This window comes from Neomonachus schauinslandi, chromosome 1 (genome assembly GCF_002201575.2).
Source record: "Neomonachus schauinslandi chromosome 1, ASM220157v2, whole genome shotgun sequence".
Classification (NCBI taxonomy): domain Eukaryota; kingdom Metazoa; phylum Chordata; class Mammalia; order Carnivora; family Phocidae; genus Neomonachus; species Neomonachus schauinslandi.
Window position 1 is genome coordinate 29,927,391 of NC_058403.1, and position 25,954 is coordinate 29,953,344.

General features: G+C 35.1%; 1 protein-coding gene across 2 annotated transcripts in view; it reads left to right on the forward strand.

Annotated features, from left to right (window-relative positions):
• The window catches only part of ROBO2 (roundabout guidance receptor 2), a 1,281,409-nt gene that overhangs the window by 1,082,340 nt on the left and 173,115 nt on the right, over positions 1-25,954 (forward strand). For both annotated transcript variants that reach the window (XM_044919554.1, XM_044919552.1), the window contains exon 3: positions 23,540-23,697. In XM_044919554.1, coding sequence (XP_044775489.1) covers positions 23,540-23,697 — 158 coding nt within the window. The remainder of the gene's footprint in view (positions 1-23,539; positions 23,698-25,954) is intronic.

A 25,954-nucleotide genomic window follows, 5' to 3' on the forward strand; every position in this document is an offset into this window, starting at 1 on the left:
TGAAGAATAATTATAAAATTATTTTTAGATATTTATGGATATCTATGAATTGTTTATAAATATCTTAGCTCTCTAAGGTAAGTTTTGTGGTTTTACTCGTCATCAAATGAAAGGTGTAAACATTTCTAAAAATACCATATATCCAGTTAACTATGTCAATTGATTTAACGTGAGGTATAATATAATCATAAAAAGTGTAATTCACTTGATTGTTTTTGGAATTAACATTTATCAAATATTCTGTTCTATAACTCAATATTAATTAAATTTTACAAAAGAAAGCTTGAGCTTAAAGTTCATAACATAATCACATTTAGTGATAGAAACAAAGGGTTATTAAGATTATAAAAACAAAATAGTGATAAGAAAGAAAGGGTATGTATTTTTAATTTTCCTCTGAGTTACAAAACACATATGGAGGTAAATGAATTTTTAAGTTATTGGATATGCAGTTACATTGGCAAATATATTTCCAGTGAAGTTAAGGGAAAATATACGTCCCGTAAAATCTATCAGACTTTAAAGTATATTAGAAAAGGCATTTTTTATATTTACCAAAAAATGTGTTAATTTTAATCACAGAAAGGACAATTTTGGTTGAGTTTCATTCAAATAAAGGAAAAGAAATCTGCATCTTTCATTAAAATCTCCCTTCAGCCCATGTTTCCATTAGAGTTCACTGAAAAATGACTCATAAAACCAACAATTTTATGCATCAGGTGACAGGTTTTGACAGAAACAGCACTGCAGTTTTTGCGATATGCTACATTTGAATGCTTAAACTGTGTGATTAGGTGTGCTTTATATGACTTCCACGTGCTTAGCTAGCAAAATCTGAGTTTATTTATACAAAATTATTCAAGTGAAAATGGTGTCTCTCAAATGAGCAAAGTCAGACCTCGAAAAAACCATAAGGGATTGGCTAGCATTTTATTATCAAGTGAGCCATTCTAGTTATGTTAAAAGTAAGTCACAAACCTTCTTGGTAAGCACAATGGACTTATTTTTAACTGACACAAAAATAAAAATAAGGAATTCCACCATTTAATAAAGTAATTTTCTGTTTCAGCATCTATTAGTTCAATAAAAGAAAAATCTACAAGTCTCCTGTAAACAGAAAAAAAATTGTCCTAAATTTGTAATATGTGTGGCAGAAGCTTTTGTTTTTCCATATGAGAAATATCTGGTTGCTAATCTTTAGATACTCCAGACACTTTTCTCTGGGCATATTTTAGAATAATTGCACTGTAGAGTCAGCTGTTTTTTTATTTAGAATTGAGAATCTAGTTGTTAAAGTGTTCAAATCAACATCTTCCACTTTGTTGTTGAATGAGGCATTTCACTCCTTATTGTTAACATGGAATATTAATCATGCAATTTAAACTAGCATAAGCCCTTTCCCAGTAAGGGAAGTAAAAAGAGTATGTACTTTAGAGACAAAGAACCCTGGGTTACCAACTCTAAGCAATATGACCTTTGGAAAGTCAATTTCTAAAACTCAAAAGCATGCGTCTTTGAACTGGAGATAATTTTTTGAAAGGTGGTGTGAGTTTTGGAGGTTATGTACCCAATATGGTGCCTGTTGGATAATAATATTCCAAGAATGATGATGATGATGATTAGAACTGGTACATGTAATATATTTTTTTAATTTCTTTACTCCAAGCAGTTAATATGAAAAAAATAAATATAATTTGTGCTACTTATGCAGGTAGTTTTCGGTTTTTCAGTATCCAAGATGGCAGCATAAGTAGAACAAGTCTAAAGCCTTTATCTTTTGGAAAGACTAGAAATTTCCTTGTCATATTCATAAGCCAAAGCAAGGTAAAGGTAAAGGTAGTGAGAGAAAAAAATGCCTTACTTACATGTTGTATGTTTAGAATAATTTTTTGAGGGGGCGCCTGGGTGGCTCAGTCATTAAGCGTCTGCCTTCGGCTCAGGTCATGATCCCCGGGTCCTGGGATCGAGCCCCGCATCGGGCTCCCTGCTCAGCGGGAAGCCTGCTTCTCCCTCTCCCACTCCCCCTGCTTGTGTTCCCTCTCTCGCTGTGTCTCTCTCTGTCAAATAAATAAAAAAATCTTTAAAAAAAAAGAATAATTTTTTGAGATAATAGGTGGCATTCAATATGAGTAATTAGTTAATTTTTGACCCCTTGAAATTAAAATTCAAAGTATAGTCAAACTTAATAATTGTTGAATGCATATTTGAAATTCTACAAAGTTAAAAACATATCCCAAACCCCATAGTTTTCTTTTATATTTTATTATATTCATCAGTTTCAATAGTTATATTCTTTTTAGTGTCATATATATAATTTTTCAGAAATCCAAATGCATTTGAGAACAGTCCGATTCTCAAAGGAAATCATAACAGATGTTATATAAATGGATTTCTATCTATTCTTAATTCCCACTTATATCAGAATTTGCTTCAATAACTTGAAATTCATTATAAGTTTCAGTAAGCAACATTTACATTTTCCAATTCTCTCCATTTAATTCCTTTGAATTTTGTAGCTTTAAAAATCATCTCTGTCTATAAAAACCCAAATTTTCAAATGATATTCTAAAAAGATGCCACAAACTTAAATCAAAAGCTCTTTTCTCCCATTCTTACTTTTCCCCTAATTCTTATGATCTCATAGTGCTTTACTCTGAACTTTCATATTTTTTACTATCTAGGTCACACAATCTTGGCTTAATGTCCTCATGATGGGAGGCTATATTTATTTCAGTGAAAGCCTACAAGGGTCATGTGTGTGTTGGCTCAGCACTGTATTCCCTGCTAGCACAGTGCTTGCCCAAAGTTGGTTTTTTTTTTAATATGTATTAAATTAATAAATAAGAAGATGATTGCAAGATCTCACTCTTTGAAATTTGAGTATTCCACCATTATCAGGCAAGATGTGCTAAGTCTGTTCAATTTCCTCCTTATTCCTTCCCCCTTCTCTCCTGCCTTTGTCCCTTTCTATCTTTTTTCCTTTCATTTTTCTTCCTGCCTTCCATTTTCCCCCTAGAAAAACAATAAACACCTTGCTAAATCACATTTTAAGTGGGAAATAACTTAAAAAATTAGTTCACAGACAAAATAATATAAAAATCATCCCTGAAAATCCCTCAAATCATCCATAAAGTATACTCACTAATCACAATCAGAATAATGAGATGCTTACATTGCATGTTGAATTGGAGAATGTGAGAGGAGAACAGATTTTTAAATCCCATTTCATAGGAATAATGTTTGGAACTGACTAAGTTATAGAAATACAGTCTCTCTCTCCTTCCTGAGTATGTTAAATTCAGGTAAATTCAATGTGTTTATGTTTCAATGTTTTATAATGAATACAAAGAGCACAGCTTTGGGTAAAACAGACACAGATTCCAATCTCCCAGTTACTCTTTACTATCATGGGAACAGTGGGCAAATAATTACCAAGTATATATTTGTATGGCTATATATCCTCAGCAGTAAGATGGCAATTTAACAATGTCCATCTCTTAGATTATTTTTAAGATTAAAACAGATAATGCCTGCAAAGTGTTTAGAACAGAAACCAGTATACAACAACTACTCATTAATGTTAGCTATTATTGTAACAAGACCCAGCTTATAGGTGGCAAAATTAGTTTTAAAAGGATTAGTGAGATAAATATGATGTTTTGTGTCCTAAACCCAAAATGTGTTTTTCTATAGAAACATGATTTAATTATAGAAATCTATGGAAATGTTCATTCAATTTGCAGAAGTATGTTTGAATATCAAGAACACACATATAATTCAAGGTGAATCAAATTGCAGTAAACTTTACAGTTTCCATTTCTTCAACTTGCACTGTAAAGCTGGTGTTTCTTAGAGTTCTTTTAAGGACTTCTACCATATCTGTCAATGATACCTTTTATTTTTTATTTATTTATTTATTTTTTTAAAGATTTTATTTATTTATTTGAGAGAGAGAGAATGAGAGACAGAGAGCACGAGAGGGAAGAGGGCAGAGGGAGAAGCAGACCCCTTGCTGAGCAGGGAGCCTGATGCGGGACTCGATCCCAGGACTCCAGGATCATGACCTGAGCCGAAGGCAGTCGCTTAACCAACTGAGCCACCCAGGCGCCCTGTCAATGATACCTTTTAATCTCAGATCATCCGTTCCTTCCTGGGTGCCCACATTTCTCCGCCCTAGCTGCCACAGCTCTGCATATCCAAACCTACTCAATATTACCACTTGGATGTCTTATAGACACCTTTACTCTATTTTCTCACGTATCCAAAACTAACTGTACCACCTTATCTATTAAACAACTCCAAAAAATTGTAAAATACTTGTAAAAGAAAATGAAAATAATATAACTGCTCCATAAATGATCTTCCATGTCATCTTTTTAATTCAGTAAACATTTATTGAGGAACTTCCTAATCACTCTATTAGACTTTGGAAGGGCAGAGTTTAGTAAACAATGGTTTCTCCTGAACACTCAATTTTATGATAGATTCTTTAAGTTACAGTTTTAAAGGCTGTTTTTTTTCTTTAATCTAAATTTCTAATCATATCCACTAACTGGAATTTATAATTTCACATTCACTGACTATACTTGCATGTTTCCATTACTGTTTTATTTATGGCATAGGGTGATGTAAGGGCTAAAAGAATTGGAAATAATCTGATCCCTCAATTTGCAGATACTAATTGAGCTTCAGTAATTTGAGATTTTTTGCCATTGTCAAATAGCTATATAATAAAGTATATAAAATTTAGTTAATACTTCTGATTATTTTTGAAAATTATAAAATGTCTCCTCTCTTTTAACCATGGTTTCCATTAGACTTCTAGATCGTTCAGGACAGAAACTATATTTATTAACTGTTATTTTCCAGGTGCATGGCATGGAGTTGTAATTGAACAATCATTTGATTAATTTACATTAATTAACTACCCAAATCAAAGGCAATAACAAGTTGACCTTTTTATAATGTAAGCTTCCAGGAAGAAAAGTGAGGATGAATAACTAGGAGATTGCAATATTTCTGATGTGTTTCAAGTGTCTCCAAATGCATGCCCTTTCTGTTGTTCCTTCTGTTAAACCAGCACATTTGTTCTCACTCCTTAGTCTCATCAGTGATTAGACCTGGATTAACCAGATACCCTCATTGGAATTTAAACAATAGAACTTGTGTGTAGCTTTATTTGAGATTGGCATCTCCCTCAAAATCTTCTTACCCTGAGTGTTTCTTTGACACCATTCCCTTGAATAGTTTGTCCATTTATAGCACAATATCTGTTAATTGCATTCCTTTTTTTAACATTTATTCTGGTCATTGTTGTTTATTTTGATTGTTACTCTGTTGTTATCAGATAAACATGGTTGTGTTTGGGGGAAAACAAAGATGAGTGTTCAATTTAATTTCTCTGTTTTTGCATTTTCTGGTATCCTGCTTTGCTAAATGTAGCAGTCTCTAGCCGGCCGCATCAATTTCTATACATTTCCCACTATCATTACATTGGTCATGCACTTACGCTGAACCCCAGACTCCTTTGCAATCAGAACTCTCCTGATTGCATACCAGGTTTTATATTCAGGAACCTTTTCATTTAGTCATTACTTATACTAATATATCTTGAGGCAGAAAGATGGAAATATTTATATTAATATTCTACACAGCAAAAATTTATTTCGATACTGGCATCATCCAGACAGACATTTATTTTTAATCCATGGTGTATCTAGCTCACCTATAACATTTCACATGTTGTTGGAAGGTTGTCCTTTTAATATGTCTTTGATATTCTTCTAAGTTCATAAGAAGCATCGTGTACCCTTAAAAATTTCTCGAATTATTGTTTTTCATTATAGCTAATTTTATCTAATTGTCTATTCTTTTTTTTCCTCCCCTTCTGATTATTTGGTTTTTATTTGTTTATGACCATTCGTTTGCCATGGAAGTTGACGTGCTGCTAATTAAGTTTGTTGGGATACCATCTGAATCATCATGGTTTGGACAAGTTAGCTTTGCCTTGTAGTGCACTCATTCCTACACCCAGGCTGTACCTGTAATTTAGTCTGCGTTCCCCAGGTGTATAGCTTAATACCAGAAGATGGCAAGGGAAATTGCTTGAGTAGTTTACTGTTGCTGATTAAAGTCATTTTTTTGTTTTTGTTTTTATTTTTAATTCTATGGCTTGTAACTTCAAAAGATAAAATTATCATGGGATAATAAATAGAAGAATGAAACTATAATGCTGACTCCAAAGCAACCAGTTTAACTGAATTTAAAACAAATAGAATTGCTGTTATAATTATCAAAGCTTGAATATTGTTTGATTAATGACAAGAACCTTTTTTCACACATTTGAGGAGATAACACAGATTCATTAAATAAACTTAAAAAAATGTTTGAGCAGTTCCAATCATTAATGAAAAATCCTTTTTTAAGTTACACTAACTAGGGGAAAATGAATAGAAACATTCAAAGTGTGACACTTAAAAAAAACACTTCATAGAAGCTGATATTGGCTATCAGCTAGAAAAAAACAACAATGTTAAAAACTATAAAATAGTTCTTGTTTGTACAGTGAACTTTTTCATAGTTTGATGCAGCAAGCGAATGAAATGAATCATTGAAAATCTAACACTAAGAGCAAACAGGAGTTGCTGTCTTTAGACTTGAAGCATAATTGTTTATGTTTTGTTGGCGGTGCAAGAAACCTCAAGGGTTGGCTCTGCTTCAAAGAAAAGGATCTTAGCTTGGTGGAGAGGAGGTAGGGGACAGTCTTGGAAGTGATGGGCAAACATTCATGTGAAAATATGATGTTTTAATAAAAGCTGAAAGATACAACGTGCTGAGATTTGTATGCAAGACTTTCATTCTGTTCCAATTAAATATCGAGTACAGAAGCGAGACATTCAGTGGCAAAACTAAAATGAAAAGAAAACAAACAGACTTCTTTTCATCCCGATGTGCCTAGGCGACAGTCCAAGTAGAGATCTTAGGCACCATATGCTGCCCTCCCTATGGGGATGAGGTTTTAAACTTCACTGAAATGACTGGGCTTGTCTGATTCTGCCAGATCCTTTTTGCCTCATTTCGACATAGCCTGGCTCTTCCCGGAAGCATGTGCTCTCAGAAGACTCAACATGAATTGTCAAAAGGAAGGCTCAGTGAGGCCAGTGTCTTTTCCTGTCATTCAGGTCCCGTTGTCTAACACAACTCAGGGTCACAATCTAAATATGGCGATAGGAGGCACCTCCAGGGAGTCTGCATTTAAGCACCGATTTTCATGGCTCACGTTACACATCTTCCCTCTGTCTCAAGAGTGCTGAAGGATTATTTGTTGCTTTTCAGATAACCCTTAGTTCTTGCCCCCACATGGAGTAGAGATTATACTCTTCCTCCAGCCCTTTTAAAGTCCAGCTCACCCAGCTTTGCCATGTGTGAACAATCTGCAGGCACTATTAGCCCTGCTTGAGTAGCTCTTGATAACACTCTCTAGGAAGTCAATTAAAGATGTCAGGGGGTGTACTGGCCTGCTTTTCTTTTACTAATAGGCATTTGGAGAGTGGAAGATGGGCTGTCAGGAACAGGTGATTTTGGGTTCTCTAGGAACTAAGGCTCCTGATTTGTTTTGTTTTTTCCTCTCACTAGCTCAATTTGTGTGTGTGTGTGATCTTGAAATAAATGATCTATTTTAATCTTTAATCAGCAATAGTTATATAATTTTGAGGATCAGGTACCCAATTTGGTAAATAATGAAATCATGTGTTCAGTAGTTAAAAATGTGACGAGAGAAATGTCATAAATTTGAGCATAATGAAAGTCTGTATAAAGAAGCTAATTTTTGCGTTAAAATATCTACATTTAAACTAAAACTAAGTGATTGTTCACTAAGAATTAGGCATAAAAATTGCTTGGTGTTATCGTAGAGTCATTTTTTGCATCTACTTGCTACACATTGTCCCTTCTTTTGCTAAAAGTCTTGACCCACTTGTTCTATGTGTTTTTACTAAGAAATACTACCCAAAACGTAAATGATTTTTTTTCTTAACGTAAAGCAAAATTAAAGTGCCACAACTTTTCATCTAAACAAATTAGTGTAAATATTTAAACTGATTATTTAGGTCCAATGAATATTAGTTGCTTATGCAACATATTATTCAATATTACTTATTAAATATTACATTATTAAATTAGTGTGATAATAGAGAAATTTCCATTCTCTTGTGTGTTACCTACAATTTTGTTACATACCTATGAACTTAATCAAGAGAATTATCACTGTGGGGAGATATGTACTTGTGAATATATAATTTTAAACATCTCTGTCTGATTATGCAAAGCCATGATAATGAATGAACATTCCTCTTTGCCAGGTATGTGCTAAATGCCAAAAAATCTTTCACTTAATCCTCACTGCCACCCTGGATGATGGCCACCATTATTCCCATTTCACAGATGAAGAAGCAGAAGCTTAGAAAGGGGAAATAACTTGTCCTAAATTCCATAGCTAATAAGCAATGATCCCAGGATTCAAATTGAATGATTTCCTTCAAAACCTGTGAGCTACCAGGGCCTACCCTGCAGAGGGCAAGGAATAGCTGGAGATGCAAAATTCTGGCTGTACTTGTCGTTGCAAAAATTATAACCTCATAGTGATTATATCAGTCTGAAAAGTGAACTATCTGAGATGCCTACATATATTGTCCAATATTCAGTGAAAAATAAATGAGAAAAGAGAAAAGATTGAAGCTGAGTAAATGTTTACTTTTGCTGAAAGAAGAGATTGACTTACATATTAACAAAAAAAAAAAAAAAAGGAAAGAAAAGAAGAAAGAAAGAAAGGAAGTCCCTAATCCTGAGGGCTTGAGCACACCCTTAGAAAAGCTGCAATAGTTCTTTATACAGAAAGACAGCAGTGTCATACTGATCAGCAATTCACTTACCATTAGCTTTTGTTCTTCAGAAAAAAGCAATTGTAGAAAATCAAGTTTGTATTAGAGATTTATTCAAAGAATCAAGTTTCATCATGAATTTTGAATTAAAAATAGATTTAGCCTAGTGTTTGAAATCACCACCTCACAGCATGATATAATAACTGATTATAATGAAGAGCTTAGTTACCAAGTTATTTTTAGTATATTTAATAATTAGGTTCAGGAATTATGAATTATGTCTGTTATGCCTGTTTCCACTACAGTAATCTTAAAGTATAGGATCCAGAATAAAAACAGAAGATTTATTTTCAAATCCTGGCTTCTCCATTTATTAACTGGATGAAGTTGGCATTTTGGAATTGCTGTCTTTCATACATAAACCAACCTATTTCCCCGGGTCATCATGAGGTTTCCACTCACCTTCTAGGCAGGACATCTTGACAGTTATTAGGTTTTAATTTATCTCACCCTTCCAGAAAACTGAAATATTTTAAAATAAACATTCAGAACATGATCTTGAAAAGTTTATAAATGTGGGGAGATCATTCCACAATAACCTCTTTCAAAGCATACTGTATCATTTACCAAAATAAAGAACAAGAAACTCTCTATACATTTATTGAGTAAAATCATTAAATCAACTTAGGAAACTTTTTACTAAAGATGTATATGTGATAATCAACTATATCTAGTTTAGCTGATGACAAGAATTGAATTCTTCACCCATCTATTCGTTCAATAAATATTTACTCTCCTACTGAAGGCAGATAGATAACAAAAAAAAAAAAACAAGCAAGCTATAATAATTTTACATAGTGATATGTGATATGCAGGGGAAAAATACCAGAGAGATGTGATATGTGTGATATTGTTTCTTGTTTGGATTGGGTCATCATAAAAGGGGAATCCAAAGATTTGACATGTAAACTGAGATTTGATGGACAAAAAGAGGAGACCAAAAGGAAATTCTAGGGGAAGAAAATTTCACAGTGAGTAGTGTAGGAATAGGACCTAAAGAAGTTATTTGCCTTGCTAGAAGAAGAGAAGGACCAAGCTCATTGGGGGAGAATGGAGTAAGAGGCAAGGGTAGTGGAAGATGAGAGCCAGACCCCAAGATGTTTTGTAGGCCAGAGTAAGGATTTTGGGTTTTGTTTGTTTGTTTGCTTGATTTTTGTAAATGTGATGAATCCTTTGGATAATTTTAAGCAGAGGGATGACAAGATTTGTCTTATAATTTTAATGATATTACTCTGCCGTGTGGAGAACTGACTGTAAGAGGGGCAAGACTAAAGTAATATTGTTAAGAGTCAGCTTCACTATTCCTGGTGAGATGATAGTGACTCAGACCAAATGACAGCAGTGGAGGTAAAGAAAATTGATTCTGAGGACGTTTCAGTCATTAAGGTCTTACTGATGGACAGCATAGTGTGTGAGAAATGGGGGAAAATTAATAACTTCTTGAGCAATTTGTATATGGCAATACCATATACAAAGACACTGAAGATTGGGGAGAGGAAGATTTGTGTGACAAAAATCAAGAATTCCATTTTGGTCACATTAAATTCAAGACATCACTCAAGTGGTGATGTTAAGCAAGCAAGTCTGGACTTCCAGGGGGCTCAAGGCTGGAGGCATTCACTTTAGAGTCATCAGCATCAGGCAGGACTAGCAGAGGTTAACTTGGAAGAATGTGTGTCTGAGGATACTCCATTTTTGAGTGATACTGACTATGCTTTAAGAACAGAAAGTTTCTGGCAAAGTACATGCAAGAGTAAATGGCTAGTGGGAGGAAAATTAAGAGAGTATCTTAGAATACACGATAGGAAATATACATTACAATTAGATATATTACAATTAGATATATTTTAGATATATTTAATAGTAATGGTTTTATCATGTCAGATTTGGAAGAGAATACAAAAAAAATCACATATATGAATTTTCCACATCTTAACTCTCAGCAATAATAAGTATTTACTCTGGCTAAGCTACTATGGGAGAGAAACATGAAATGATTGCATCTGCACTGGAGATATAGCTAATTTCCAATGTAATTTCTACCTGACTTTCCATTTTTACAAAGTACTGACATATCTAGTGAAGGCAATTAATTGCAGCATTTGATTAAGCCATCCACTATTGTATGGAAATCCTATTCTACCTAAACATTATAAACATTGAAAAAGAAAGAAACTATGTTTACATATTTTAGTATTATTTCAAGTGATTTTCTATCTCTATTATGGCCACTTTTTCTAAATGAAAAAGAACAACCAGAATTTTGCAGTAACAAAGTCATTTTTAAAGAATGCTTTTTTAAATTATTGGGCTGCTTAATATTTGAAGACTATTGAAAATATACAGTGCACCTTTGTATTATGCAAATATATTCAATTCTGAAAACAATTAAATGATAATAAAGCATTCTCTTTTTCTTTACCTCATATTACAGTAATGAAGTTGTTACCTCTGATTGTGTGTTTTAATGAGTTTTAACTAACATTTTAATGAGCTGACATTATCATAAACCTAAGGATTAGACAAAATTGAATTTACTGGTATAGAGAAAGTTTCCTCAAGAGTTAATTATATTAAGATGGAATATAATTCATTTTATGATATACCACCAACTATCATCCTATAAGAAAAATTATATTAAAGATTGAATAATATCATTATACTTAATCTGTACATACATGTATTTTGTTTCCTCACTTTTAAAATAAAAAGCTAGGGGTTCCTGGGTGGCTCAATTGGTTAAGCCTCTGACTCTTAAATTTTGGCTCAGGTCGTGATCTCATGGGTTGTGGGATTGAGCCCCGAGTTGGGTTCCCAGCTCAGCGGAGAATCTGCTTGAGGTTCTCTCCCTCTGCCTTCCCCAACATGTGCCCTCTCTCTCTCTCTCTTTCTCTAATAAATAAATAAATCTTTAAAATAAAATAAAAAGCTAATGATATTTTTATATATTCAAATTATATGAAATATAAAAGGCATAGACGTATCAAAGATAATAAACCAAAATCTTTATAAAGGTGAACAATTTTTTTTAACATTTACAATAAAGAAAACTACATGAAGGGGACCTGGGTGGTGCAGTTAGTTAAATGTCCATCTCTTGTTAGGCTTAGGTCAGCTCAGGTTGTGATCTCAGGGGGCTGAGATGAAGCCCCAAGTCAGGCTCCATGCTCAGTGGCGAGTCTGCTTGAGTTTCTCTCTCCCTCTACCTCTGCCTCTCCTGATTGTGCTCTTTCTGTCTCTAAAATAAATAAATCTTAAAAAAAAAGAAGAAAGAAAACTCCATGAAGAACCTTCAAATGGAGATAAGTTTTTATTTTTTAAAGGAAGAATCATTTATAATTTTCTGGATTCACATATTTAAAGTGGGTTTACAGATCCACAACTTACAATTTGAAAAGTTGAAGAACTTTTTTCTAAGTAAATGATATTTTGGTTTTAAGCACTCTGTGAAGACAGTTAATATGTGATGGTGTCAAGCCTCTCTCAACTAGAGTAGAGTCACCACTACTTACTCCTTCCTCCATAACTTCCTTGCTTTTTATCCAGTCCTCTATACAGGCACTAAGAGGCCTAGGTCTGGATCAAAATGTTGTCGTCTTTCTCAGCTTCATATTTCTTATATGAAGCTGATAGTAGGGCTTCAATTAACCTTCCATGAAAAGAAGAGACCTTCTCAACATTCAAGTCTTCTGAATTTTTAGTCTATCTTAGAAAAGAGATAATTAATCAAATTATATATTTTGATCTCTAAGGTCAGCCTTATAATCATCCTACAGATATTCTGTTGACATTTATGTTCCAAACTGCCATTCTTCTATAAACTTGGACTTTATGTCTCTAAGTGACTCTTGGGAAAAGCCAGGTTTCCATACCCTCTTTACAACTCTGTTGAATCCAGTTGGGACAGAGCATATACTTTGAAAACACACATAGTCGATTTTATTTTTATTCATAAGTTGTTAAATATAAATATTAATAAATAATTACTACATTAACAATGTTGTAAAATCAAAAAGTATAAGGTGGATATAGTGAAATCTTCCCCTTCTATCTTTTACTTCCCAGTTTTTTTTCTCTGCAAAGGCGTTTGTTATTATTAGTTTCTTAGGTGTTCTTCCAGAGATCGCTTTATAGGCATGCAAGCACATTCCAGAATGTTTCTGTTCTTTTTGTAATTAATTAGAGCATATGCTGCATATTCCAAACCCAACTCTGAAGTTGGCTCCTCTAAAATGCCTTCCTTGTTGAATGCAATGTTGCTCTCCTTTGGACTTTAATGTATTTTCAATGTACCTCTCAACGTAGTTACTGCATGCTTTTATTTTCTTTCTTTCAGATTGTAAATTTTGAGTTATATATAAATCTCTTTAGCTCCCTGAAGTCAAGATCTCGGCTTAAAGTATCTTGTACTCCTCAATGTGTTGCACAGCACCTTGCAACAATAAAATATGCGTACATACTTATCAAATTAAAAAGAAGTGATGGGAGCCTGGCTGGCTCTGTTGTTGGAGCATGTGACTCTTGATCACAGGATTGTGAGTTCGAGCTCCACGTTGGGTGTAGAGATTACTTAAAAATTTAAAAAAAAAAAGTGACTGATTTGGAAAACTCTTCTGTTAAACAAAAGATATAGTTATAACTAGAACTGATTGGAAAGTGAAGAATCTCTAATTTATCTGGTATCATTTGAACAAAGCAAAATTAAATGTTATGTTAAAATCACCTTTTAAAAATGAACTGGGTAAAACTTACTGGGCAAATGTGAACTTTTCAGTTGGGAGGAATCAATGACATTTTATTGTCCTGTTAATGCTTTATAACATAACATAAATACCTAAATATATTTGATTTTGGATTATACTATTATATTTAAATCCCAATTGCAAGATCCTTTTTATTTACCAGTATTTCTAATTCCCAGTAGCAATAATAATTCTCACTTATGAGGTCCTTCCATTATGTCTCAGTGTGTTTACAAAGACCACTTTTTTAATTCTTCATAACAATCCAAAGACATAAGCTTTATTATCTCCATTTTACAGATGAAGAAACTCAGAGATTGTATAAGACCATCCAGTTAGTAAATTAGCAGAACTGAGATTCAAACCCAGGCCGCTGACTAAATCCATTATTTTAACCACAATGCCATATTGCCTCCTTGCCAAATAGTGGTCGTTTCAGAAGCATAAATCAAATGCCAGTTCCAGGTCCTACAAAAGCAACTGGGCAAATGGTGGAGAGGAAGTAGGATATTCAGAATAGTTATAAATTTGACTGCTCATTGACAGCATTAAGAAATGTTTATAATTTTACCATTTATAGACAGTTTTGGGGAAGAGTGGAGTAAAGCAGTTGATATTTGGTGCATGAAAATGACCAAAGTTTAAGATTATAATAATTTGTTAATTTTAATCATCTGGTATCACAAATAGCCTTAAGACAAAATAATGAAGCTTTGATAGACTCTTTGATAACTCTTACTTATCAAGTTTTGGTACCCTCTCAGGTAGAGAAGCTAAAACAATCACATGCAACAAGGTAGTTATTTCTGGGTAGGGAGTTGGCACCTCTCCAGCAGGAAGTGGCTCTGTTTATTCTTTGTCTTAATTTGGGAATGAAAATGTACTGAGTCCCTGTCCTCACAATAACAATGGAACCCAGAAATAAAAATATAGCCAGAGACTCAGAAAATAATTTGGTTTATTCCCTTCTTGCTGAACATGGCCAAGGTTGGCCTGTGGCTAGCCAAGGTTGACTCCAGGTTATGTCAGAGGAAGAGAGGGGTTTTTTAAAAACCTCCATGCTTAAGATGACATCTTTTTTTTTTTTTAAGATTTTATTTATTTAGTTGACAGAGAGAGACAGCGAGAGAGGGATCACAAACAGAGGGAGTGGGAGAGGGAGAAACAGGCTTCCCATGGAGCAGGGAGCCCGATGCGGAGCCCGATGCGGAGCTCGATCCCAGGACCCTGAGATCATGACCTGAGCCGAAGGCAGACGCTTAATGACTGAGCCACCCAGGTGCCCCATTAAGATGACATCTTTCCAGTTTCATATAAGATATGAAGTTTTGATTAAAGTATACATGAATGTTTAAATATTTAAACACTTTTCAGTAATACCCACAATAAATTTTTATCATGAGAACTCAGTATTACTTACACCTGAAAAGATATTCATTACTGGTTCTTTGGTATCAGTTTGTTTTCATAGAGTGTATGGCAATGGGTGCAGTGGGGGTGGGTTGTGGACCTAGCATCAGGGATATGGGAAATTGTGCTTTTCATAGGTAAATAAAAATTGTTAAGCACATTGTCTTCCAGTTGTTGTCAGTGGTGTTATATGAGTTTTCTGAAATAATTTAAATGTGGTCTTTAGCACATTTGCATTCATAACAAGTGCTTGGATATGCTCCTTGCTTCCTCTTGTCCTTCTCAGCTGTCAAAACATGGTGATGCTTTTGAAGATTTATGGTAGATGGGTAATGAGATTACTGAATGTTAACTGCAGCATTCAGAATTCATTTGGTGGCAAAAGAAAAGAAGGTTACTGGGTCTTTGGGATAGAAGAGAGAGATGATAGAGCTTTTTTTAATCAGCCAATTTGAAAATAAATATGCCATATTCTGGATTAGGAAACATTTCAAGCTTTGTGTCATGTAGTAATCAAATAGAACATTTCTAGGAGAATATAGGATGTCATATTACATCCATTTCAGCAAAATTCATGACAGCTTAGAATAATGACCATATTTTGTGGTGTGGACGTATGCAAATCTTAAAATATTGGATGGGGAAGACTGAAGAGTCCACAGGCTTGTGGGCCATGATTTTTAAAAAATGTTCTCATTGTTGCATTAAAAATTTAAATAAGTCTCATGCTGTTAGTCTTTGGTCTATGTTCCTATTATGTAAAAAAAGGAAAATAAACAGTGTGCTTTCAAAAGAGGTCATTTTTAAGTTTATGGATTATGGTGGGGCTCACAGGTATCCTCTAAATCAAACCTCTAACAGTTATGGTTATGAAATGTGTTGTCAAAATAGGCGACGTGATGAAAATTGTGAAATCAGCAAAATTAAGTTGAAAGTCCATAGATGCATTATAATACATGTTCTTCTTATTCAGAGATTTCATTGAGTTTCAGGTAGAGGGGGAAAAAAGATAAAGCAACAGTAGTTTCGAAGTAACTGGCATTCTTGACAAGGAAGGTTGACCTTGACCTTCTTCTCCTTCCAACCCTCATTTCATCAGCAGGGGTGAGATTACTTTGAGACCCTGCCAATAGGTAATAAATAACACATAAATTCCAGGACACCCTTGCACTGTAGGGTGCCCTAATGTGTAATAATCCTTAGACTATTGAGTTTATAACTCATGACATCTGGCAGTTACTTGGCATTGTAATTCATGTTGATCATGCACATCAGAATACACCATGGGAGAGAAATATTGGAGCAATAACCCGTTGATACTAGGACAGGGTAGAATGACAGGAAGATGCTGTCAAGATTGAGTACCTCTGTGAACTATGCAGTGTTAGAATGCTGTAAAAGCTAATGCCTTCAGATAAGGACTAACAAGGAGGGAGGAGGGCATTAATCTATTGGGATCCAGAATAAAGCAGCACATTAATAATTACTTGATAGCTCTCTTTATTCCTTTATTCAAATTGACAGATGTAGCTACAAAGCAGTGATGAATCCTGAAGTTAGAATTTAAATATATACTTATGTTTATTTTAAATTTAAATGTACACTTAAATATATTGTGTTTAATTTTTTTTGCATATCTATATATATGATATTCAGTCCTCTCAAACTTCTATTTTCTTTGGTCTAATAGTGAGGGTTAAATGAAAAGGATGAGAAAGAGAGGGATGTGGAAGAAAAATGGGAAGTAAGGGCAAAAAAAGCATTGTGCAAAGCAGTTGTAAAAAGCCTTCCTGATACCTAGGAGCGTAAGTGCTTTGGCTAAAGACCTGAGGCTCATGGGACATGAACCAGATTGAAAAGCTAGAAGCAGACAGATGGCTATTTGTAATCATCCTGTAAATACAAATCCTGTAAAGATGTCATGATTATTTGTTTGTTTGTTTATACTCAAACCCAGATCTAGAGAAAGTAGGAGGCAGTATTATAAGGTTGAAAAACCTGGTATTTCCTCTTGTTACCATCTTTTCTCTTTTTTAAGTTTTATTTATTTAAGTAATCTCTACACCCAACGTGGGGCTTGAACTTGCTACCCTGAGATCACGAGTCACTCATTCCTCCAACTGAGTCAGGAAGGCTCTTGTTACCATCTTGAGAAACGTTACTTAATGTTTTTTCTTTTTTTTTTTTTTTTAATGCTAGCCTGTGTAGTTCTGTATTTTGAATTCAATGTGCCATTTTTTCCATTGCCCAGAGTTGTAGGCACCTCTGTAACCAAGACTAGAATTAGCCCTAAATGGGTCAGGTGCTAGAAAGAAGTTATTTGGGTAATAGAGCAGAATATTTTGAGGGTATTGAGAGGAGGTTTTTCTTCTGAATAGTGGAAGGCTTTGCCTTGAACATGTTTAAGCTAATACCTACTGTTCTAGACACCATCCTCCTCCTCGCATACTATATTTAGGCGCATCTCTAAGACACTCTCATTCCTTTGAGCTCTCTGTGATGCTGGAGACACTAATCCCACATGAACAATTTTGTGGATGAAGGCACTTTAAGGAAGAAAAAAGAGGAGCTGATTAAACATTAATTAGCTCCAATCCACAACTTCCTCCTAAGCAAACGGATAGAGTATGCAGATCCCTGTCAAATATCAGATGCTAGGCTTTGCCAAAAATAGGACTTCGAAGTGTTGAAGGTATGCCAACTGCCGGCTCCTTAGCTCAAACCAAAGGAAATGAATACCAGAGACAGGTCTCGGAGTCTGCTGTGGTCAGATATCACCAGTTTGTGGTGCCACATGCGATCCAAGAGTTTATGAATGATCTCAACACTCAGTCCCCAAGGAGAACATTTGAATTACAGAGGTTACGGATACAAATTACAGAGAGCAAGACGTTTCCATGCAATTTCTAAGAATCCTTCAGCAAGTTTTAAACATTAATGGAAAACATTAAGAAAGACTTGGCACTCTGAGCAGGCCTTCAAATTACATTGCTGGTGAGGACAGAACAGGACTAAAAAAAAAAAAAAAAGGATTCAAGAATAAAGGCTTAGCTAAGAAATCTGGAGTGGGTGCTTCCTCTTGTGAATTGTGTGTTGGTGTGTTTTATTCCCTGCAGAATACCAGGCTTCCCAAAATGCTATGACTTGAAAATGAACAAGTCACAGGGCATCCTTGTTTATTCAGCATGCTCCAATTCTTATCAGTGGCTTATCTGGATCATTTGCTGAGTGAATTTGCTTGCACCGGGAGTCGTAGTAGAGATGGGGGGCGAGAGCGGCTCATTTTGGAATTGTTAGGATGCTTCAGAGGTGCCAAAGTGTCAGCATGCACAGCGGTAGCAGGATGTCTCCCCACTGAGTTCTTTCTTTCTCGTTCCCCTTCTATGCAGAAGAAACCACTTACAACTTGTCCCCTAAATATCAGATTTTATCATCTATTTGGCTGGTGGCAAGTCTGTCCATTCCGCCCCTATTTTGTTTGAATGTACCAAATATAATAAGATGGTTTGTTGTGAATGATGATTCGTCTTTTGATTTATTTGGTCTTTCCATCATTGAAACTTCAGAAAAATACAGAATTATTACAGCTTGTCAGTGGGGAGCTTTTAGTTGAAAGGGGAAACTCAATTTAAACTGTTCTAAGTATGAAAAAAAAAAACTTATTTAGATCATATAACTAGAAAGTCCAGATTTAGCCCAGTCTTCAAGATTTATTCATCCAGATAGGTCATCAAGAGCCCAGATTTTTTTCAAGTGCATAGTCTCAGTTTCATCCTAAGCCTGGAGTCCCCCTGGGGTAACAGCGTGGCGGTCAACAGCAGTCGTGCAGTACAGCAGGAAGAGACAGTGTTCTCTCCTCAGAAGTAGCATAGAAGACCTGAGCTTCAGGCTGGTTGGCCTTACACCTGCTCTTTCCCCATGGTGTTAGATGGTGGTGATGCTAGTGACAGTAGGGAGAGGGAAACAATACCTACCAGCTGTAGGAATGGCTATTGCATTGTTTCTAGTGCATTAGAATGCTGACAGTGTAATTTGATCTAACAGTTTTACTGGCTGGCATAAATCTGTTGTGTAATTGACTGATTGATTTCTGACCCTCTTGAACTGCCTGGATTTTATTTTAGAAATACATGAGCTTGTAGTTAGGCATGCTATCCCTTAAATCCAACCAACTTAAATGGTACTTCATAATTGACATTTTAAAATCAAATTAAAACGTGGCTTCAAAACAAAATGTTGTGGTTTATTTGGTATGAGAAAAAGACTGCAACACACCTCTTGAAGAGTAGTTCATCACTTCAGTCAACCGATCAAGGACATTCAATGAGGTCTTCTCATGTCCTTCAAGATGGGAGCCCATTAGAGGGTCACCTAGTCCAGTGGGAGCGTAGAAGGAAAAACTTCTCAGATGACTAAGTCTGAAGCTGACACTGAAGGAATGGTATGCATCTGAAGGAAGAAATAGGAAAAAGTAAGGAAACAAAGGGGAATCTGGGGGAGATTTCTAAGCAGAAAGACCACCAAACGCTAACGTACATTGATAATTAGATGTTCCTCTATATGTTTTCGACTGAGAAGTCTTGAGCCATACATCTCTGACAGCTCATGGGCACCTACAGAGAGAAACCCTGCCAGCAAAGAAGCCTTGTTATCAGTGTCGCTCTGAGTTGCTATCAGCTTCAACTGCTGCTAACAATGTTTTTAATTATAATTTCCTTTTAGCTTACCTTTCTCATGATCGATTTAGTTTGTCGTGGATGGTATTCTTTATCCAGTAGTGTGTATGACTACTTTTATCAGTAGTATTTTTGTCTCTATATTTCTAATAACTACTCTGAAGCATGTGTACCTTGTAATTCAGAAATACATCTTTTGTCTCTTAATTATGTAGCCTCATCTCACTATTCCTGCTAATCTAACTTAATAAACTAACGTGGAAATGTCTGAGTAATGATTTGCCTTGCCTTTGTTGGCAAAATATAAAATAAAAATGTAAAAAATATAAAATATAAAATATTTTATAAAATACATAAAGATGTAAAACATGAAATATCTGTTTTTAAAATTCTTGAGGACTGTTGATTTGGGACAGAAGGGAGAGGAGTTGGAGGTGAAAGAAGATGGTATTATGAGGAGACAGGAATCAGAGATGTAAGCTCTAAAGCCACAACTAGATCTAAAACTCTTATAGGGCATTATATTAGTTTACTATTGCTGTGTAACAAACTACAAGACTCCGTGACTTAAAATAACAAACATTTATTCTCTGTCTGTGGATCAGGAACCCAGATAAGAGTTAAGTTAGTCACCTGCCATAGGATCTCTCATAAGGCTGCAGTCAAGGGCTGTGGTATCATGTGAAGGCTCAGCTGGGAAAGTTTCTGCTCTCAAGCCTATGTGGTTGTTGGCAGGATTTGGGTCCACAAGGAAATGCTATATCAAAAGGGTATACCTGTTATATATATTTTTTTTTTCTGAAAGCATAACTTACCACTGCCCTCTAAGCTTTTATCATTGTAACCAGATTCTTTTCTCGGTTAATCAGGTTGATTTCTTTTCACTCTACTTAAAGACCTGTTTGGAGCTTTAGTTACACATTACACATATTGCTGCGTACCCTTGCTTTGGCTTACTTGTCAAGCCACATCAAAAATGTTGCTCTCAATTCTTTCTACAATAGGGGCTCAGGAGAAAAAAAATACAGACTTAATTTGGACTTGCCTTGCTTTTCTACTTTTACAAGACCATTTTACTTCCCTTCATCCAAAATGCATGAATTCTTTACTATAGGGAATACTTTGTTTTCTTTATCACCTGCAATAAAGTATAGGGCAAAATCCAAGACAGAAATGAAAAATTAGCACAAAAATTGGAAACAATAGATACTATTTCATTTTATTTTGCTTATATTAAGGAATGGATCTACAAACCTCAGAAACATGTAAGCAAATATCAGAACATACCTATCCTTTTTTACAGTTTGAAAAGAGTAAAAATGGCTTTACTTTTCGCTAAGAGTAAGTTTTCGGTCTTCTGTGCTAGGACCTGATGAAAAGGATGTATTCCCCTTGACTGTTTTCTTTGAGAGAAAGAAGAAACCCATTTTATTACCTCAAAGACTTAGGGTAAAAGAAATGGTATCACTAAGCAAAAAAATGAATTAACTAAATGCTGTACAAACCCCAAAGAGCATTTTCCCTGTTGAAGAGGGTACAGTACCAATTATACTATTATCTCACCCTACTCTCTGGGTGAATAGTCTGAAAGCCTAAAATTACAGTTGATGTTAGATTTCTTGGCTTCATTTGCAAATTGGAGTCATTTTCTTTTTTGTGAATGCCATAAACACATGTTATATTGTTTAAGAGGAGCAGTCCTTAGTTTGTTATGATATTTTTCTCCTTTTTGTCCTCCGTGTCAAAGGACCTTTAATTTTTTTTTTTTCCTTAATTTGGCTTGTTGCAAATTGATGTAACACTGTGTTTCTGAATGATTTGCAATGACCTTAAGTACCTTTTTGGCATGTCATTTGTTAAGAGACCAGTTCTAGAGAAGGTCCTTCAACTGGCCAGATGTGTCATTTTGGAACAGATTGAGGGCCTGCCAAAACACCATTTGTTGCCAGTTCCGGATATCGTTGGGGTGCTCACCACTCTGTTACCATATTTTTGCATGTCTTAACATTGCATAAATAGGCAGCTGTTCTGTATTTAGAATATAAATGAGTCACCAGCTTGCTTTCCCAGGAGGATTTACCTGCAAAAGGGAACCACAGTGTTAACCCCTTCCCATCCCCCTGCCTGCATGTCACATTTAAATGCACACTTCTCTGAGCCCATTCAGAAGCAAATCCTTATGCATATAAATCACACCTCTCTTGCCAGTGAGACAAGAGAACCAAAAATGTGCAGTTCACCGTGCTAAAATGGAACACATTTCCTTAGCAGCAAAAGCAGTAAATTAATCAGCTTATAAACTGAGAGTGAGCAATTTGTGCTGAATTCTTTCTTACTGTTCCTTCAATAGGAGACGAGGTTCTCTAATCTCAGAAAGGCCGTGACTTCATTAAGATGGAAACCCCTGTTAAAGGATGTGTTGCAAGAGACAAGAGAAGAAAAGCCCTAAAAGTCACTCAGTTGTCTCTCTGGAGCTATTTTCAGGCCAGGGAATTTTTATTTATTTGGAGAATGACAATTAACCTAGAGACTTCGCCCAACAAAGGAGCAGAGTGCTGAAGTAGGTCTCACTATAGGACATCAAAGGCAGTTGGTGTGACCCAATCCACATTTGTAGCAGATGATTCACATAACAGGCTAGCAGAAGCTACCTAATTTTGATTTCAAACAGCTTAACCAATTTATGTATAAACATACATATAAGACACTGTATGTGCATGTGTGTGTGTTTTCCCTTCGATACACTTAGGAAATAAAGTTGTCAGTGTCGGAATACAAAGGAATAAGAAAGTCAAGGCAGTTAGAAAAAGCAGAGGCAGTTGAGGTATATGGTATAAGCCTGGTCTCAACTACTTTTTTTGACTGTTTCCCCTAAAATAGTTTATTTGCTAAAGAAACCCAGCATTCTGCAATCTGATAGGGCCAAGTCATTTCTCCAGGCTTTTCATCTTGCCAGCCAAAGAAAAGCACACACAGATAGATAGGTGACATTTGGAGAGCCAGGCATGCCAGATTTTCGGAGGTTACAATGGAGGTCCAACCTGCTGTTCTCCTAATGAAAGGAGGGGAAATTCAGACTGGCCAAACTGCTATAAGGAATATCTCTGCTCTGAATGTCACGCTGCCCAGATGTCGCTTGGCAGGTGGAGATGCACGGAGAATGAAAATGTAGCCCTGTGTATGTGGGTGTTAGTGCATTGCAGGGTGAACAATGAGTCCATCTTCTGAAGTGTAATGAAAACAGTGTGGATCTTGTCTATATTCATGTCATGAGAAAGGGCGTTCTCAAAGAGTCCTCACCCCATTTCCCCTCCCAGACTGATATGCATACGTGCTCACAGACCATGTGCACATGACTTGTTTTGGGGTTTTAAGTATAACTTGATGATTTATTTAGTGTTTTTATATACATATTATGCATATACACATTATGCTTTTTCTTTATAGAAAATGGGATCATACTGCATAAACAATTTTGTACCTTGACTATTAAATCTCAAAACTATATCATGAGTATTTCTTATTTTCCTTAGGCTTTTGTTATATTTTAAAGCAGATTTTATAGCAAAGATACATGATCCTACAGTCAGCCATTTCCCTGTTGAACATTTAGGTTGGCCCTAGAATGTTTTAAGACGGGCACGGCTATGTTTCTCAGTAAATATTTAATTTTTATTAGAACAAAGTAAGTAAGACATGAAGTTACGTTTTGCAAGAGAAAGCTAAAGTTACTGTCATTGAGTTTTCTTTCACTACAATTGTTTTTCTTTAGTGTTACGAGATGACTTCCGGCAAAATCCCACAGATGTTGTAGTGGCTGCTGGAGAGCCTGCGATCTTGGAGTGCCAGCCTCCCAGGGGACACCCAGAACCCACCATCTACTGGAAGAAAGACAAAGTTCGAATTGATGACAAGGAAGAAAGAATAAGTGTGAGTTAAATTAAAATTAATGCTTACAGAGATTGACTATCAAGTCTTCAAATGGATATATTTTATTGCTAATGAAATTGTAGACATGTACTGAATGCTAATGACCATTTACACTGCATTTGAAAGGACTGAAAAAAAAAAAAAAAAAACCCCGAGAACTAAAACTTTAGGATGAGGCTTCAAAGACACAAAAATTATAGAAATCAAGTGTAGATGATATATTAGTATTTGTACCAATCTGAATATGAAAAGATATGAATATGTAAAGATATATATATCTTTGCAGTACAAAGGTGACAAAGCTCTTTTTAACATCTCAAATGCATCTTTTGATTATGTAGTTTCACCTGAGTGATAAAGGGTAAATGATGGCTGTAAGCCGTATTAACGAGAACATTTCTTTTAGCACTTATTTTCAAAATTATAAGAGAAAATAACGTGAGGTAATGAGTACTTCAAGCACCTTTTCCAGTTTTCAAATTTAATATTTATAACTAAAGTTTTTTACATGAATTCATTTAAAAGTTTAAGAGGTATAAAGTAAAATCAAAGTAAACGTGACTTTTTTGATTCTGCAGTTCAGCTCTTGTAGAAAAATAGTCTGCTTTCAAGGATATTGATGATTAGGTTCATCACTTGATTAATATCAAAATGAGACACCCAGAACATTGTAAAGAGGTAGAGAAGGGGAATGGCATATAATTATTTTATATTTTTAGAGGATCCACTCAAGGTTTGTTTGTGATGCTTATGGGAACCAGTTCACTGAAATAGTAGATAATGCTTCAAACTTCTGATGCTATTCTTAGTATAATTTTTATATTCAGTACAATTATTGAGAATAAATATATTTTACTTAAAATAATGTCTCATTTAACTGAACAAACGTGCCATTTCTATAAAAAGTCTATATAGTCTAGGGTCTATTATCTTTAAAAATATCTTATAATGAAGGTTTTTGTAATGTATGCATCGTGGTTACATCATAACCGGATAGGCCACATAAGAGCTCACAATATATATTCATGTGATTCTGGCTTGAACTCTTGACACCATGAGGAGCTACATTACCAGGGAGAATTTGGTTCTCAGTGGTCTGTGCTTGGATACCAAACATGAAAATATGCTCCTGGTGATAGAGTAAAATCACTGTTGAAGGCTTTCTAGTTCATGTTTGCATCATTTAATTTTCGCTTTATAACAAACCACCACAAAATACAGTGACTTATAATAACCATTTTATTTAGCCTATGATTCTGTGGGTAAGATGACAATTCTTTATTCTGGGCCAGCTTGGTTCATCTTTGCTAGGTTTTCTCATGCTTCTGTGGCCTGTTTAAAAGATGTGCTGGCAGCTGGATGATCTAGGGTAACCTTACATGTCTGGCCATTGACTTATACTCAGCTGGGCATCCTGGTTCTTCTCTTGGCCTCTAATTTTCCAGCAGATCAGCTCAGACTGGTTCCCATGGTGGTCTCAAGATTCCAGCAAGGAAAGACAAGTCTCAATTTGAGAACACTTTTCGTCTGCTGAAACATTGCTTTAGTTTCATTGGTCAAATCAAGTTATATTGCCAAACTCAGTTTCAGGGGGAGGAGAAATGGCCTCCATGGCCATTTTTATAACCTACAGTTTATTATACTCCACAGCACATAATTAAGAACAGGTTGGCAGTCTTTTCTTCCCATGTAAAAACAAAATTGAAAGTCCCTTTCTGGGACATGACAAGTTTCAGAGCCTGAAATATATCCATTGAGAACATACCTACATGGGTTTTCTTTGCCTATGAGATAAAAATTAACAGAGGAAACCAGCACGTTCTTCTCTCCTATCTCTTTAAGAACATTCAGTCATTGTGATGTTAAGATTGTTGAATTACATAAATATAAAGAAAAAAAAATTGGAAAAGAAGCCATGAGTTGGTGATACACATACTAAAAATCTAATTCTGCTTCAATATCCTCTTTAACAAATAGACATTTTAACATATTACATTGGTTTATTTGGTCAATAAATGCTTCTCACTTAAGAAACAATTAGGAAGCACCTAGTAGAAGCCAATGATTTACACCAACTCATACTCTCATCACTTAAAAAAAAATGTTTTTATCCAACCTGCCCTCCTCTTCAAAAATTATCTCATACATACAATCAAGGTGAGATAGATAATTAATGCTAAAAATTGAAATTTAAGCTCCATGAAGGCAGAGGTTTATTATTATTTGGTTTACTCCTGAATCTCAAACATCTAGAACA